The 18342-nt window shown below is 36.4% G+C and overlaps 1 protein-coding gene across 3 annotated transcripts in view; it reads left to right on the forward strand.

The window, feature by feature from the left end:
• The window catches only part of TNPO1 (transportin 1), a 55724-nt gene that overhangs the window by 14056 nt on the left and 23326 nt on the right, over positions 1–18342 (forward strand). For all 3 annotated transcript variants that reach the window (XR_014939306.1, XM_015848836.3, XM_085528624.1), the window contains exons 4-13: positions 406–555; positions 4677–4783; positions 6102–6235; positions 7198–7279; positions 8053–8175; positions 10889–11007; positions 13005–13065; positions 13672–13840; positions 15097–15249; positions 16349–16574. Coding sequence is in view for 2 of the 3 variants with exons in the window: in XM_015848836.3 (XP_015704322.2) it covers positions 406–555; positions 4677–4783; positions 6102–6235; positions 7198–7279; positions 8053–8175; positions 10889–11007; positions 13005–13065; positions 13672–13840; positions 15097–15249; positions 16349–16574 (1324 nt within the window). In the remaining variant the exon portion in view is untranslated. The remainder of the gene's footprint in view (positions 1–405; positions 556–4676; positions 4784–6101; positions 6236–7197; positions 7280–8052; positions 8176–10888; positions 11008–13004; positions 13066–13671; positions 13841–15096; positions 15250–16348; positions 16575–18342) is intronic.

Here is an 18342-nt window from a genome sequence, read left to right on the forward strand (position 1 = left end):
CTTCAGTGAAAGCTGAGTTGTCATGAACTTTTACAGTAACAGTATTATAACAAATCTGTCAGTATAATCAGAGTGTTTAAATATCTTCAGTTAACCAATTTCAGGTACAAGTCTCTACCTTGCAAATTAAGATGTATTCCTTGCCTATATCTGTAGAAAACTTGAAAATGTAGACTAGGCAGTACTGATATTTCAATTTTGAATAAACAGAAATACTGAATTCTACCTAAAAAGCTTTGTTACATGAATTGGTAAGTGTAGTTGGTAGGAGATGCAAGGAAATAAAAATTAAGATCTCACTATAAGCTTTATTCTTATTCTTTATTCTTTATTCTTTATGCTGTGCAAATCTACCTTATCCTATGAACTAATCAAAGTCTGAATGTAATTTATTTTCTGTTGCAGATGAACCAACACGTTCCTTGAGTGGTCTCATCTTGAAGAATAATGTAAAAGCACACTTTCACAACTTTCCAAATGGGGTAACTGACTTCATCAAAAGTGAATGTCTGAACAACATTGGCGATTCCTCTCCCTTAATTAGAGCTACTGTAGGTAAGTTTGCCCTTGTTGATATCAGTAACATTTTCAATATGCAGAATGGCTAAATTGGATATTCAATGGTGAACTATAGAGCTGTTAAACTCCTAAAGCTATTTGCTTCTGATAAGAAGTTCACAATGTTCTGATGCTGATGTTCATTTTCAGTATGTGAAAGTCACTTTTGCTTCCTGTTAAGCTGATTTACCATTTCAATTCACATCTGTAGGAATATAACTGAGCTTACTTGTCTCTACTTAAACTCTTAGAAAACTCAGCTTGTTGCTAGTTTTCGAACCTGAAAAACTGAAGAGAGTAAGAGTTTGACTGCAGAGTTACTTCAACATTTCACTTGCATCAATGAAACATTTCTGTTAGTTGCTTTCCTTCTCCCTCTCCCAAGTCTACTTATGCACATATATGCATACACTGTTAGGGAGTTGTTAAAATTACTGTACTATGTATGACATGCATTCAGATAACAAGCTTTTCTTTTTAAACAGCTTCTGTCAGAAAACAGTAGATTATTAGGCAGATCATAATATTGGCTATAAGAGTTTATATATATATATATATATATAAGTTTATATAATATATATATATATATAAATATATATATATAAATATATATATATATATAAATATATATATATATAAATATATATATATATAAATATATAAATATATATATATATATATATATATAAGTTTATATAAATATAAACTTATATATAAGTTTAAATTTATTTCTAGGTAAAGTTGCTTTTTGGCCTGTTCATTGAGAATATGATTTCCACTAATTACTAATATCATTGCAGTAATTTTCTATGTTCACTCCAGAAAGTAAAGGAAAAAAAAACAGGTAGAATAAGCATTTAATAGCGCCTAATTTTTTCAGTAGCTGTAGGAAGAAGTCTGCACATATTTTTGTACTTTTTGATTGTAGGAGTCCTGTTTGTCAGGTCAGAGGGATTGTTAGTGGAGCACAGTGGAACTAATCAAGGAGAATATTCTAGCATCATTTGGATTGCTGTCTTAGGGTTGTTTGGTGATTTGGTGGTTACTGTTGGGTTTTTTTTTGTTCATTTTTGAGCTTTTCTTCTGTGGGGTTGTTTTCAAGGAATTCTTTGTAGATTTCTTCTAGTAGGAATTGTTTGTGGGTCAATAGTTTAATTACTATTGAGCTTTAAGTGATCCTTGCAGGGAGTATTCAGACATGTCTGAACTCAGAAGATGTGTATTAACTATTGAACTGTACGCTTACATAAGGGTTCCTATTAGTGCCCTTCCCCATGTGAAATAAATGTTGGATCCTCCTGACTTCTGTCCAGTACCCACCAGCATCTTGATATCACCTACAAGTAAATGTTTTACTACCTACCTGCATTGCTTGTTGGCATTTTCTAGTCAGAAGTGCATACAGGTTCTTGCTGTTCATGCACAGTCAGTTTAATGGGTCACCCATAAATAGGATCTCTGGAATTCTGACAAGTGAATACAGCAGCATTAAAATAGCATAAGAGAAGAAGTAAAGTGGCCTTCGCTCCTTTTGTGGTCTCTGACATTTGGTGCTGTCCAGACAAAAACAAGCACCTTTTGACCAAGATGGAGGCAATCTGATCAGATTCATTGTTTACCGTTTCTCTGTTCTTAAGCCCTAAATGAGTAACCATGTGAAACTTCTCTGTGTAATGTGGCACAGGTTTTAAAAACCCTTATGCCAATGTGGATTCAAAGTTTAAAATGTGTGCTATGTGTGTTGAAGGCTCACAAACTTGCTAGGAAATGAATGCAACTACTTAAGAGATGCTTATGACAGTTCTTAAATCTTCACAGGGATTCTAGTTTGGGCAGGCCCTACTTAAAAGTTAGGCAAAATAGATGGATTAGAGTGGTGGCAGGACTGAAGAAGCTTTGCTCTGGAAAGGAAATGAAGGCAAATGATTGTCTTCAGGGGTGTGATTTTGCCATGAAATTAGTTTCAGGATTAAGGATTTTTGAAATAAAATTTTAAGAGCTACAGAGTCAAAGTACTGCGCAAAATAAAGCAAAAAAGAAGCAACACATCTTTTCCATGTTGCTTTTGTAAAAGTATGGAGCTCAGCTGTTTTTTCTTTGTGTTATTTTATTTTATTTTATTTTATTTTATTTTATTTTATTTTATTTTATTTTATTTCATTTTATTTCATTTTATTTCATTTTCACTTTAGCATTGATGCTATAAGGTAGGGTTGCCTGTAGTTGAAATAGTCAGGAAAGAGGTGACAATTACACTTATGTTTTTAATGATTTCCTACATTCTGTTGGAGTATCTCACATGCTTGGTGCTTTCCTAGCTGAACAGCTCTGCTTGTTAGGTTTAATATTTGTCAAGTGACATAGCAAAAGATTCTGTAATACTGACTTGAATTTCATTAGACATCAAAGAGCGTATTTGTAAAGATTTTTACTTTCAGATTTCTAACCTTTCTGCTTAGGTTGTTGGTGAGAAGGAAGGGTTCCTTTAGCTGTCAGCTCTTGCTCAAATACATCAGAAGTCAGAAACTGCTAAGCTGAGCATTTATTTAATTTGGTTATTCATCTGCTGTCTGCATTTCTGTGACTTAGCATTGTAGAGGAGCAGCTAAGGCTAATGTCTGGTGTTCCCTGTTGTCCAGATAAAGCAGGAGGCAGTAGAAGTTTCACAATGGAAAGGAGATGAAAGGCAACAGAAGTTCATGTGGATTTTTTTCTAATATGAGCATGATTATCTAAAACTTAATTCTAAGTTCTAATGTAGGGAGGCAGTTTTGCAATGTAATACTTTCTCTGGGTTCAAGAGCATTGATGTATTTTGTTCTTTTTGTTCAGTTTAACTTCATGAGTTGGCAAGTTGACATTGCAGAAATGAAGGCTAGTAGTATCTTGGGCTGCATTAGAGAAAACATTGCCAGTGAGCTGAAGGACATGATCCTTCCCACTCTGTTTGGTGCCTGGCGTGCTGTGTACAGTTCCGTACCCCCTAGAACAAGGCAGACCTGGACATACTGAGTGCAGTCCAACAAAAGGCCAAGATGATTGAAGGGCTGGAGGAAAGGGAGAAGGCTGATCAGCCTGGAGAAGAGTAGGCTCAGGAGGAATATCATCAACATATATGAATATCTGAGAGTGCAAAGAAGCTGAAGCCAGGCTCTTTTGTGTGATGCCCAGTGCTACGACAAGGGGCAGTGGTTACAAACTGGAGCATAGGCAGTTCCTCCTGAACACCAGAAACTTCCTTAGTGTGCTGGTGTCAGAGCTGTGACTCAGGTCTCCCAGTGAGGCTGTGCAGTCTCCTCCTTAGAGATCCTAGAAGTTCTCTAGGTATGGCCACCTTGATCTGGGTCTTCATGAATGGGCAGGGGTTGGGCTGGGTGGACCCCACATTCTTTAGTATTTGTACTTACTAGAGGTAAATGTCTGTGTCAGTTATATATAAATTATGCTACCCATTTCATTTAGTCTTGTACAAAGTCAGTACTTTAGGGAGCTTTCTGTGTTCCTCTCCCCAAGTTCATTTTTTTCTGAGTTTTCTTGTGTGCTGGAAATAGAATCAGTGACTAGTTGGGCTGTCTCATTTGTTTGCTGAGTCTGCATCAGACAACCTCTAGAGCTGATCACCCGCCATACTGTTCAAGCTCTTAACTAAGTATTTCAGTCGTAGCATGATTTCATAATTTTTGTGTAAACATGCTTAATTTGTCTGTTCACAACTTCACTACTAGATTTTAAATTTATTGAATGACAACCAGTCTGGTGCACATCCTGCGTTCATGCTTTTATAGCATAATAAGAGGCGTCTTAAGTGCATACTGTGTTTAGTAAATTTACAGCCAAACCTGTCTTAGTATTAGGGCATGATTATTTTCTTAATTGGAGCTGCTCTTACATCCTGAGCCCTTTGTGGTGAGAGGAAGGCACAGCCATCCTTTGCATTTCAAAGCCTTTCAAATACTATTTGTAATTAAATGTATTTCCTTTTTTATGCTTGCCATTTCTTAATTCTTTTGTTCTTCTAGAAGAGGAAAAAAAAAAAAAGAAAAAAAAAGAAAAGAAAAAATAAGTATGATACCTGAGAAAATTGGATCTCATTTCCCTCATTCCTCTTTTTCACTTAGGTATTCTGATAACAACCATTGCTTCAAAAGGAGAATTACAGAATTGGCCTGAACTTTTACCAAAGCTTTGCAGCCTCTTAGATTCAGAGGACTACAATACTTGTGAGGTAAGGAGACTTATTCTGAAATAGATTATTGTCTGAAGTTGATTATTTTTATCTCTTCATACATACAGCATATACTAACAGTATTTTATGCATGTATGTGCACACATCTACAGTCTCTTCTGGTAACGGTGGTTCAAGTTTAGACACTTATTATTCTACATTCATGCCTTGTTCTCAGCATTCATTAAAAATTTGATTATTTTACATTAAAGCAGAATTAAGGATGGAGATGAATTGTCAAGACATCTGAGATACAAAGTGTCCTGCCCGGGGATGCCTAATGATTTAAGTAAATCGTTGTAACACTTACCTTGAATTTTCTTACTTAAACACTGGAATAGTAGGAATAATACAAGAATGGTGGTATATTAGATAGCCAAAGGTTATCTACAGGAAAAACACACCAATTCTGAGGCCTTCAGTCTAGATGGAAAACGCTGAGGCTAGTCACCCAGACTCCATAAAGGAGTGATCTCCAAAAGAGCTGCTACCATCGAGGTGGTCAGCCCTTAAATGAAGTCTAGGAGAGGTGGAGTCAAGCTCCACCCCTTCCGGGAGCACAGCTGGGTTACCTTCACCTGTGCTCCCTTAGCTGACCCAACACTTGCTTCAGATGGTTAATCAGAGGTTCAGGCTGTGATTACCAGTTTCCTACACAAACACGTAAATTGTTGTTCACGTAGCATCATCTGGGAACATGATCCAACATTCTATTTCAGGATACTATGAGGTGAACTTTTTTTTTCTCAGTGTGTATGAAGGAAAATAATTGAATTCCAGCCTAAATATTTCAGACTGTGGAAGAAAAAAAGTTTTGTCTGATTTAAAAAAAAATAATAATAATAATCTATGAACACAATGTTAATTACTTGATGCTGTCTCCATAATTACAGAATCACAGAATGACCCTGACTGTTGGGTTGGAAGCGTGTAAAGCATTTTGTATAAAATTATTCTTTTGATGAAAAGGCTGGTTCAGTGTGCTGTGCTGTTATGTAGAGTTTTGATTCTGTTTTCAGAAGAAAAAAAGGAGCTCCCTTTTAAGTATTTTTAAAAATACAATTGAACAGAGGAGCACTGAAAGCTAAAATTAAATTAGCACTTATCAGCTGTTCAACCATGCTGACATCTTAGAAGTTAAGGTGTAAAATATTAAATAGAAGGGCCATAAGTGCGTATCACAGAATCACAATTCATTTCAATTTTATTCTAGTTTTAGCGCGCTACAATTACTGTAGTAATGTGCTGAAATTGCATATTCTGAGATGTTGCTGTCTTCAGAATGTGAAACAAGTGTATGACTTGATTTTTTACACAGGGTGCGTTTGGCGCTCTTCAGAAGATATGTGAAGATTCTGCTGAAATATTAGATAGCGATGTATTGGACCGACCACTCAATATCATGATACCTAAATTCTTACAGTTCTTCAAGCACAGCAGTCCAAAAATAAGGTAGGTTTAAATGCTGTACTAAAGGTCCATGTTGAAATATTATTTACATGAGAAGAAAGGTTGATGTTTTATATATTTGCTTAAATTACTCTGATTTTAAAAAGCAAAGTTTATTAAGCTCTAACCACCACATTAAATTTTCATAATATTCAAGATGACTTTGGTATGGGATATCATGCACTGACGGTAGATTTGAAAGATGTATGAGGGAGTGAAGAGGTTTAATCTGTTAACCAGGTAGGTCAGCGTGATGATTACTGGTGCATGGGATCTCTGTGCCTTCTTACATTTACTTGTTCAGGATCATTTAAAAAGGAAAAAAAAAAACTGTCTTACATGCTTCATTTGTGTGGTAATGGCTGCAGCAATGGGAGAGTGAAAATACCATTTACTGATAATGGGGTATTTTTTTGAGTTCTTGCAGGAGAAGGTTTCAGCTTTTTTTCTTTTTTAAGCTGTCCTAAAACGTAGAAAACTGTCTTTTAACACAATCAAATTAAGTTGGCGGTTGGATCATATTATGTCCAAAGGTCCCTTCCAGCCCCTATGATTCTGTAACTCCACAAAAGTTCATCTTTTCACTTGAGTACTATATTAAACTGTTCTAAAGAGCAAAAATTATGACATAGGAGGTTGCCAGAATTTACTTGCTACTGTTATTGGTTATCAGCAAAAACAGTGGCATTTACCCTGAAATGAGCCAGCAATGTGCCTTTACTGCAAAGGAGGCAAGTACTGTTCTAGGCTGCTTTAGCCAAAGTACTACCAGCGGGTAAGAGTCATGATGCTTCCTTTCTACTCAGTACTGGTGTGGCCACACCTGGTGTACTGTGTCCTTTTCAGTCTTGCCTCTAGGTGATCTTTCATTGTGTGATCTGATTCTGGATGATTTTTTGTATTTATGTACGGTTTAGAAAATGTTTTTAAGACAGAAATGTATGTTCTAACTACTCTGTTTCTAGATCTCACGCTGTTGCATGTGTCAATCAATTTATCATCAGTAGAACTCAAGCTCTTATGATGCACATAGATGCTTTTATTGAGGTGAGTGAGCATTCTTTGCTTGGAGGGGCAAGATTAAATCATAGTGCGTGTCTGACTTACCAAGAGTTTTAGATAATGTTTTATAATTGTCTCTGCTTCTAACTGCCCTACTTAGGGCTTCCTCTTCTTGGCTTTTTATTCACCCTTTGCATTTAAGTTTATTTTGCATGGTTGTGATCCAAATAGTTAAGTCTAAATACTGTCTGAGCATAAAATAATATTTTGAAAAATATTTCCTTTTCCTAAGTGGAGGAAATGTATTTATATAAAAGGTGCAGCAGTAACAACATCAGTCTGTAACTACCTGTGGTGGAGAGTTCAACACTGGTATCCTCATGTCATTTAGTCTGTCTTGGTAACTGGTGACTTTAGGTGTTAGTTCTGGGCATGAGATAGAATGGTGGTAGTTCAGGTTATCTGAAGTATTTGATGTGGAGCTGTTGTACCTTGAAGCATGACTTTAGAACTTTGAAGAAAAGAAAAAGTTAGGAAATAATGTTTTAAAAAGTTTTTTAAAAGTTAGGAAATAATGTTTTTTATGCCAATATCTAACATTTCCCAGTGTTTGGTCATGTGTACTATGTGCACTGAGAGTCTGAAAATATAATTTGCTGTAAAGAAAATATCTGTAAGAAGTAGTAAAGTATTCTCAGGTGTGGGAATGGATGGTAGCAATTATGTTTTTGTATACTTAAGTTTGCCAGTAATGTAAATTTAAATGCAAGTCAAACTAAGTGAATTGAGCCTTATAAACTGATACTGCTTTCCAATAGAATCTCTTTGCACTGGCTACTGATGAGGAACCTGAAGTACGCAAAAATGTTTGCCGTGCTCTGGTAATGTTGCTGGAAGTTCGAATGGATCGCCTTCTTCCTCATATGATTAGTATAGTTGAGGTGAGTCTCATTTTCTTTGTTTCATGCTGAAACTAGTTTGGGGTTGCAGAAATAAGTACAAATAAAAAGAGTTTCTAAGGAATGCTTTTTCTTGGAAAAATGGTAGAGCAGCTCATCCTGGAAACTGTTTTCAGGCACATGAAGGACAAGAATAAAGCCTGCTCCTCACATCCCTGCTTGTTTGTGGGGATCAACCTAGTAGTATCACCACACAGATAATCCAAGATTGTATTCTTATTATACTTGGTATTTTGTTGCTGAGAACAAAATACAGTACTAGTGAATTTGTGTTCTAACAGAAGGTCTAGACTTTTTCTTTTCCAAATGTGGGATAACCATGTACAGTTACTGATTTCTTCAGTTCTGTGCAGATCTAGACAAGTGCAAATGGAATACCCCAGAACTGTGACTATTTTTTAGTGTTCAGGTGAAGTTGCTTTTGCCCCTTTGAAGGTTGACAGTTTCTAAGTTGAATGCTGCACATTCAGAGGCTGCTCTGATTAAGTGAAGAAGATCTTAAAATAAGACAAACTTGTATGCACATAATGGTCTTCATGCTAATGGTGAATCAGTTTTTAAACTATTAAGAATATTGATGATCCAGTAGTGACTCTAATACAGAAGATCTTGGCCAGTATTGTGCTTTTAAAGCAGACAAGCTTAGTGCTAATTTGTGTGCCAAGTACCTGGAGCATAAAGGAATGGTTTTGTTTGGGTTTTGTTTTGTTTTAGCGTGCACCTCCAGGTGTGCAGAGGCAAATGAGTGGGCTGATTCTCTTGTTTTTTATAACAGGTTTTGTCAGGAATAGATCCTAGGTTTTCTGTTATTAAATTATACTTATATGCGCATGGCGCATGTGGATCATAGGATCTCTCTCAGTAGAAAGTCAGATTTTTTTTAATCATATAATACATAATAAGATTACTTGTAATAAATGAATAGTGTATTGATGATATGAAGAGATAATGAAGAAATGTACTGCAGTCATAAGACTACTTGCATCCTGTTGCTTTCTTCAGATAAAGATGTATCTGTTAACACTTAGGGGAAAAAAATGTTACCTCTTTCTATTTCAACTTCTGGGAGGCTTCTAGAATGATAGGAGTCATAGAATAATTTAGCTTGAGAAAGACCAGAAAGACCTTCAAGATCATCAAGTCCAACCAGCTACCTGGCATTACAAAGTCCACCACTAACTCACCTTCCTTTGCATCACACCCACATATCTCTTTAAATACATCCAGGGATGGAGACTCCACCACTGTCCTAGGCAGCCTCTTCTAATGCCTTTCCATCCTCACTGTGAAGAGATTCCTCCTGATGTCCAATCTAAATCTTCCCACATGTGACATGGTGCCATTTCATTGCATCCTATTGCTTGTCACCTAAGAAAGGAGACCAGCACCCAAGACCACCATCCATCTCACTGCGACCTTCTTCTCAGGTTGTTAGAGAGAGCAGTTTCCTCCTCAGCCTCTTCTTCTCTAGGCTAAACAACATTAATTCCCTCTGCCATTCCTCTGAAGTTGTTTTTCAGTCCCTGCACCAACTTCATTTCTCTTCTCCGAATGTGTTCTAGCAGCTGTATTTCCTGTAGTGAGGGACCCAAAGCTGAACAAAGTACTTGAGGTGACATCTCACCAGTGCTATAGACAGGAACCATCTTTTCCCTAGTCCAGCTGGTCATACTGCTTCTAGTATAGGCCAGGATGCCACTGGCTCTCTTAGCCAGGTTGGCAGACTTCTGACTCATGTTCAGTCAGCTGTTGACTAGCACTCCCATATCGTTCTCTGCCAGGCAGTTTCCCAGCCACTTTCCCCAAGCCTGTTCCAATGCATGGGTTTGTTATGACTGGAATGTGGCACCTAACATTTAGCCTTGTTGTATACCATATGACCCAGCCTGTCCAGATCTCTCTGCAGAGTCTTCCTATAGCCTCAAGCAGATCAACACTGTTGCCCAACTTGATATTATTTGTGAATGTGCTAAGGGTGTACTCAATCCGCTCATTAAAATCATTGATAAAAATGTGACAGCAGACACTAATACTAAGAGACCAACCTTCTCAGAAATAAGTGGCAGTATGGAAAAATCATAAGCGTTACTGCTTTGGCTGTTGCAACCATCTTCTTAGCATTGTTGTGTCGGTTGTCTGTAAGAAACTGATTAGTAGTAGTGGTATACAAATACATTCTGTTTATGCTGATATTTCATTTTATTTTTAAGTGTGGTTAAAGTTTCATACCAAGTTTACAGATTTGATACTGAGTCTATGAATTACCTACCATTCATGCTAGAAAGCTCTGAGACTTTGGTTCATTGATTTATTATCCTGTTAGAAATTCTACTTATCCAGGTAGTCACATTGTCAGGTTTTGGAAGTAACAATACTGGAATTTTAAAAACTATTTCCATTTTGAATATATTTACTTGTCCCTTTTTATTCAAAAATGAAGGGGAAGTTGTTTTGTGTTCACTAGAAACTTAATTATTTTGAGTCTCTTGTCTATATCTTCTTTGTTCTTACTTAAGCAATGCACAAATTCAGTCTGAATGATAGAGGATTAAGAAGTCTCACTGTAGCCTCACCTTCCCACCTTACCAAAGAAACAAAAAGACTATGGTGGTTTCTATGGGTACACTTTCCAACATTAGTGGTTTCTTCTGCTCTCCTATAACTTACACAAGTAATTTCTTTTTGCATTGTGTAGTACATGCTTCTAAGGACCCAGGACCAAGATGAAAATGTGGCTTTGGAGGCCTGTGAATTTTGGCTGACTTTGGCTGAGCAACCCATTTGTAAGGATGTTTTATGTCGGCATCTTACTAAGTAAGTATTAGTAATTACAATTAATTGTTTCTGAAATTGTCATCTTTATACTTCAATGAACTTCTTCCAATACAGTCTTGAAAAAGGCTGTTTCTAGCCCACACCACACTTAGAAGAATTTTCCTGTAGCTAGTTCTTGTGCAGAGTAAAAATGTTTGTGGCACAGAGTTCCTTTAAAAGGCTTCTGTTTCTTACTTAGCTGGAAGCAGCCTAACTGTATTGCTGCAGTGCTTTACCTCAAGCTTAAGTCTCTATCAGATGGATACTAAGATATACCGTAGTGTGCTAAAATCAAACATTCCACTTGACATTTTCTATAATATGTAGTGCACCATGGTGCATGTGAAGAAGTAGCTGTGACAGCTGTGAGTTTGGGGATCCCAGTGCAGTCCTTCTGAGTATGTTGTTGTACCAACAGTTATCTGTTTGTATAAACAACATAACAAAATGACTTAAGATCACTTTGATGTAAGTTTAAGGAGAATGAATATCCATGTCTGAGATTTACATGTCTGCATGTCCGCAGCATGGCTTGTAACTTTTCCTACACTAATCTTAGAAAAGCCTTCTTTCTAATAATTGACAAATTTTTCACTGCTCCCAGTAAATGGAGATTCTTTGTGGTTTTGTTTTTTGTTTTTTTAAAAGACTACAGTGGTTCTATGTGTGATTTGTGTTTTTCTGGTCAAGATATGAAGGGGAGAAAAACTGCCTTTTCTGTAGATATTGGCATTTATCTGTGAAGCAGTCCCATTTAAAAAAAAAAATAATTATTTTTATAAGCTATTAGAACTGTAAGAGATTAAAGTACCTACCATAGTAAAAAGAAAATAGGAGTTGAAACCAGGAGAACCAATGTTATTATAAATGACTTCAAGTGGTAAAATGGTTTTATTTAGTTCCTGCTCTTGTAGCTCAGGCAAAAAAGAGTGCTAGCAAATAAGGAGCTGGACTCAGTGATCCTTGTAAATCTCTTGAAATTTGGGAATTTTGTGATTGACAGTTACTTCTAACTACCTTTTTGCTGCCTGTCATATTTACACTGAGAAGTTGTCTAGTGTTAAATGTCTTCCAACATAAATGAACACTGATGTTGCAGCAGATTCATACTACGTATTTGTTTTTATGTTTCTTTAAGAATCTTCTAATTTTCTGGGGGGAAAAAAATGGATAAAATTATTAGTGTACGAGGGCTGCCTGAAAGTAATGCCTCCTATTTTATTATGCTGGCCCACAATGTCAGAAGCAGAATTTTAATATTATGGCAGTAAGGGGCTGAACCTTCCCACCAGTATTCCATTACATTTTGTTGCCATAAGACAGGTGGTAGCAACGGGGCAGTCTGACAGAGTGGCATCTGACATGGAAAAAGCATCACCCACTGAGATGCACTGATGCTTTCTGAATGATTCTGGAGACCAAGCAGTGGATGTGAGCACTGTGAGGGTACATTTCAGCAGGGGTAACAATGGGGCAGGTTTTTACGAGTGTAGCATGGAGGCTCTTGGTCACCACTGGTGAAAATGCGTAGGTAATGGTGATGCCCATGTTGAAAAGTATTTTGTAGCTGAGAATTTGCTCTATCAGATAGTGTTACTGTACTCTTTTTATCTGTTGTAGTTTCCATGGAAATAAATAGGGGACATCAGACTGACCAACATATCTCTCATGATCTTTCAGTAAAGTGTTTGTTGAAAGCAATTTTTCTTATTAGTCCCACTTGAATATGGAGCTGTGCTGTTAGTTAACCTCAGGAAAAAAAAAAAAAAGACCCCCCAAAAAGGTCAAGAAAGTGTGTGAGGTAGAGTTAACACTGTTTCAGTTGATAAATACTGATGAGCATGAAATGGAGCTTGTTTGTATCACGTTTCTGGGTTTTTGGATTTCTGTTTCTTTTGGAAGGAGTTGCAACCAAAATTCAGGCTCAGGTAATTAAAAATCTTTTTTTCTTTTTTTGTTAAAGCATTATTTTGATGTATATCATTATCCCTTTGTAGGCTGATACCTGTGCTGGTGAATGGTATGAAGTATTCGGAGATAGATATTATTTTGCTGAAGGTGAGTATCGATTTCTTTCATTCTGTGGAAACATCTGGATAGTTTCTGAGCTGAGAATCAGAATGATTCATAGGTGTATCCAGTCTACCATCTATCCAGTGGAGAATTGGCTCACTGGGGCAAGATGTTGTTGGGATACTAAATGCTATCACTACTGGGTTTGTTGAAAAATAATCAATGGGTTTTCCAGCTTTGCTTCTGTCCCCTCCCATACAGTTTGGGTGCTGACATAATGTTACCCATGACACATCCCTGCAAGGAAACCTAAAAAAAAAAAAAAAATTCAGCATCAGTTCTAATACCCTTTTAGGCTGAAGGGTATCACAGCATTTTAGAGTGCATCTTTGTGCTTTCTAATTCATTGCTATCAGTTGCAGCTTCTTGACAAGGAGGTTACTTGGTACTTTTACATGAGTTTATCTTGCTTAATTTTACACTTAAATACTGCAGGAGAATGCAGGAACAATGGCATTTTTAGTTAGCCAGGCAGCACAAGTGAGCTGTGGATCTTTCAAATGGATATAAAATCTTGAACTGAAATTTTACCATACTTTTTTAATTTCCTTGGGTATCATAATTGTATTAATGAAACCATTTTGATGACAGGGGGATGTTGAAGAAGATGAAGCGATTCCAGATAGTGAACAGGACATAAGACCTCGTTTTCATCGTTCGCGAACAGTAGCTCAAAAACACGAAGAAGACGGCATTGAAGATCGTGATGATGATGATGATGAAATTGATGATGATGATGCTATTTCTGACTGGAATTTAAGTATGTCAAAGTAATGTGTGAAATGTGTTAAAATAGTTACTTGTGCAGTACAGGAATTGCAGTAAAAAGATTCTGCGTATGGAAATACAGGGGCTTTGCTTTTGAACAGGAGGAAAGTAAATTCTGATGTAATTAGTGGTTTGGGTAGAGCAGGGGTGATACTGTTTGGTTTTTTTTTGGGGGGGGTGGGGGGGAGCTCTAGGGGAACAGGAGATTATTTCAGGCAGCATTATTGTTATTACCAATATTTTATATATAAAAAAAATTGCTTCTGACCAGAATAGAGTGCATGAGCTATCAAGGGTGGACATAGCAGTGAGGAGCTGTGCCATTGGCTTTTTATACCAGTAGGCCATATGGAAAGGAAGGAAAGTGCCACAAACTGAGATACATGACATTTTTTGTTGGCTTACTTGTAGAAGGTATTGAGCAGACTTCCAGCAAATGCAACTAAAATGTATTTTGCAAGTATCCTCGTTCTGGAGCATGCAAGGATTTGTCTTCTAACTATATTCCCCATGAGATGAATTTACAGCTGTTACTCTTGTCTCTTTGTTGGTTCTACTATTCTCCTATCTTGTATATAATTCTGTTCCCCATGGAACTTTTTTTGACAGATTAGTAAAGATCTGAGATCATAATGAGCAAAACAGTGCAATATTAATTCTGTAATACACCCATTCTTTATAAAATTTCTTTATTTTTTCTATTAGTGTTACAGGAGTTTGGTGTGTTTTTGGTTTTTTTTTTTACAAGGGTTCAGAACAGAGGTGTGCAGGTTGCTTTCATTCTGTAGGAGTTGATGTTGGTTGCCTTGGGACATGGATTGTGTTGCCTTTTTTTTTTTTTTTGTAAATCAAATGCTGTTTGTTTGTTCTTTTACTTATTAGGCAATTTCTCTATAGTTTATCCAGTTGTTACATTCAAATCTCAGACCTTTTCCCTTCCTTAGTGTTCTGCAATCCTGAAATTACATGGTGTATAGAATGCTGCAGTACAATGGTGTGGTTTTTCTCAGTGAGCATTTTAATGTCACTGCAGTGTATGTCTTTTTAGTGGGTATTTAAGCACTGCAAAACTGGATTTCTAAAAGCTGTACCCTCACATGAGAGGGAAAGGCCACACTATATATTGTAAGGAAACTGAAGTATTCTTTTTTTGTAATAATGCCCTGAAGCTGCACTGACAGCTTAAAGTTAAAATGAGGATTATACTGGCTGGCTGCAACTGAGATTAATGCTGTTAATTCCCCTCAGGGAAATGTTCTGCTGCTGCTCTAGACGTTTTGGCCAATGTATTTCGTGATGAACTTCTGCCACACATCTTGCCCCTTTTGAAGGAATTGCTCTTCCATCCCGAATGGGTAGTTAAGGAATCAGGTATCCTTGTTCTTGGAGCAATTGCTGAAGGTAAGGCAACAGTGAATATCAACTTAGTAAACCCATTGTCTGGCTCTGATGCAGGTCTGTGATTCCTTCTAGGTACAACTTACTTGTGAAAATAAGTAAGTGTCTTTCACTGATCTAGTTTCAGTGATTAAACTCTACATCTACTAGTTGGTGACTGGTGTTATTTAAATTTTAAAGTTTGGTATGTTGGGAAGACTAAATAACTTAAATTTTCTTTTATTTCCCTTTTTCCAACTCATCAGAATGTATTTATTGGTCACTAATTGGGTAATAATTTGATTTTCTACAAGTAAAATATTTAATGATCTCAGCCCTTAAATTTCATTTGTTGTTTTCAGAAATGGGAAAGATCACTCTTCTGACCTCAGTGCCCTGAGCCACTTTTAGTGGATTATTTTCTGTTTCACGTTTGATAACTTAATTTTCTCAATACTTACAGGCTTTTTGGCCTTTTGTTTGTGTTTCCAGCATCTTTGTCCTTCTGGCAGATGGTAGAAATATGTTTGGGTCTGTGTCTGCCTGCATTATCTTTCTTTTTCCCACAGTGCCTACTGAGTACATTATCTTTGTTGCTGAAAAACCTTTTTGTTGGCTTTGATTTCAGCTCAAGGAAGGTGAAAGTTAGTACTTCTGGTAAATGTTAATGTGTCATTCTTCTTAATGACATGAAAGGTCAGCTATTGCTGATCAGAAGAAGGAAATTAAACTTCTGGGGAAAAAAAATAGTCATTTTTAATTATGTGATTATTTGTTATCAAAGTTGTATCTTTCTGTACTTGTTGTTTTGGTCACTCTTGGGTAGTCTGGCTTAGGATGTTGAAGCTTTATAAGCTCATTTAATAAAACAGAATTTCTGGAGATTGAGGAAGCACTGAAGCAGAAATACAGTCGCATATAAATTTAATTGGGGAGGCTTAACTGTTTATGATAAGGATTCTCTTATGACTTAACATAGATTAGATGGACTTGGTTTGTGTATTGTTAAAATGCATCATTTTGCAATAGAGCATGACGATGGCATTTCTAGCAAGTATTTCTTCTCGTTAATTCTGGTGCTGAAGTAACTGGTTTTTGTTGATTTTTTTTTTTTTCCTTACAGGCTGCATGCAGGGTATGATTCCATATCTTCCTGAGCTGATCCCTCACCTTATTCAGTGCCTCTCTGACAAAAAGGCTCTTGTGCGCTCCATTACATGCTGGACTCTTAGTCGCTATGCACACTGGGTAGTTAGTCAACCCCCAGACACATACTTGAAGCCATTAATGACTGAGTTGCTACAGCGTATCCTGGATAGCAACAAGAGAGTACAAGAAGCTGCCTGCAGGTGAGCCAAAGCTTAACCTTAAAGCACTGTCCGTGATACTGCTTCTTCACTGGAAATTTTTTAATGGCTTACTACTGAATGCCTGGCCTCATTTTAGCACATTGTATTGCTGTTTTTCATTGAAACTGGAGTAGGTTCAGCTTTACAAATTATTCCAGATAATAATAAGATATAAAAGTTTTATTCGTGTTTCCTTCATTTTTCAAAGTATATTAATCATCACACTAAAAAATGTGTTGCAGTTAAAGAAACCATCTGTGTAACACCTGTTTATTTTCATTATTTGAAGTTTCATTGGCTGGAAATCTGTTTTTTATATGCCTTGGAATAAGATCAATACTGATAACAATAGAAAAATATCCTAACATGACATTGTTTGTAGCTGTCTCAGTATTACCAAAAGATTTGAGTGACTATTACAGGGGATATTCCTTTTTCTCTTGAAAGGAAATCCTGTGAGATAAGATTTTGTTCTTTGTCTTGCTTGCTGATATTTGAAAAACAAAACAAAATTAACGGCTTTGCTACTGGATTCAGTGTTAATGAAATGAGAATGGTGCACATCTTGTCTGTGAAGTGTCAGTATATGTGTGGGGCAAGAATTTATGCAGTAGGCTGCTATGGATGTTTCTTCAGAAAGCAGAATTAGATCTCCTTGTGACTGCATGCCTAACACTTGGAGAGTTGTTGGGTGCGTTTTAGGTTTTGGGGTCTTTATTTGTTTGTTTTCTTAGATTTCAGTAGTACCTGTCAACCCACCGTTCTTGTGCTGAGCTTTGCTCAGGAGTAGATACGTTATTGTCTGAGATAAACATAATTAATTTAATGAAATACGCTAAGTAAGTCTTGCATATTAAACAAATGTTCATTTTTGTCTCTGGAACTTTTCAAACATTTGTCTAGCACATTCTTCAGCTTTAACTTCTGCTCGTATCCACCTGTCTTTTCACACTGATGACCTTCTGTTCCTTCCAGAACAAACAGGAACATGAAAAGAGACTTTTCTTCACAGATTTTCAGATCCTATGAATCAGAGTTACTTACAAAGTCTGGGGAAAAGAAAAAAAAAACCCTCCACATTCCTGTTCACCTTGTCTAGAAACATGGTTGAAATGTGTGTGTAGTTAAAATACAGCTGTGCTACACTTACTCAGTGCCCATATGGAAAGCTTATGAATGGTGCAGTGTGCATTGGAAACTGCTAGAAGAAACAAAAGTATTTTTCCTTTCAGGAGAGCTAAAATGGAAATATTAAAAACAGTAATGCACCTAATTTTTTTGTGTGTATTATATTATATACTGGCTATTATATAGCCTGTATTATATTTATACTGTACTTTCAAATGCTCTCTTCGCAGTAGAGATGATTTAATGAAAAACATTGTTGCAGTTAGAATAAATAGTTTTGGAAATTCCACTTTAAGGAAGATATAGAGTTGTTAAAAGTAAAAATGCGCTTAGTTTTATAAATAGCAGAATAATGGTTCTTCTTAGAGAGGAGCTAAAACCTACATCCTTACAGCTGCTATATTTAAAATTGCTCACAGAATACAAGATGTTTTCATCACTCATTCTTGTATCGTTGCAGATACTTAACTTCCATTTCTGAGATATTGAGGAAAGTGTTCCTTTATTTGGAGACACCTGAAAAGATATTTTATTGAAACACGTTTTTATGCTTACGTTCTATGCCTTTCTGAAAGAATGCATCAAAATAACATAGTAAATAATTTTAAATCATATTAGTGCTTTAGTTATATAAGTAAAA

The sequence above is a fragment of the Coturnix japonica genome, chromosome Z (assembly GCF_054131305.1).
Source record: "Coturnix japonica strain WE chromosome Z, WE-NBRP24, whole genome shotgun sequence".
NCBI lineage: Eukaryota > Metazoa > Chordata > Aves > Galliformes > Phasianidae > Coturnix > Coturnix japonica.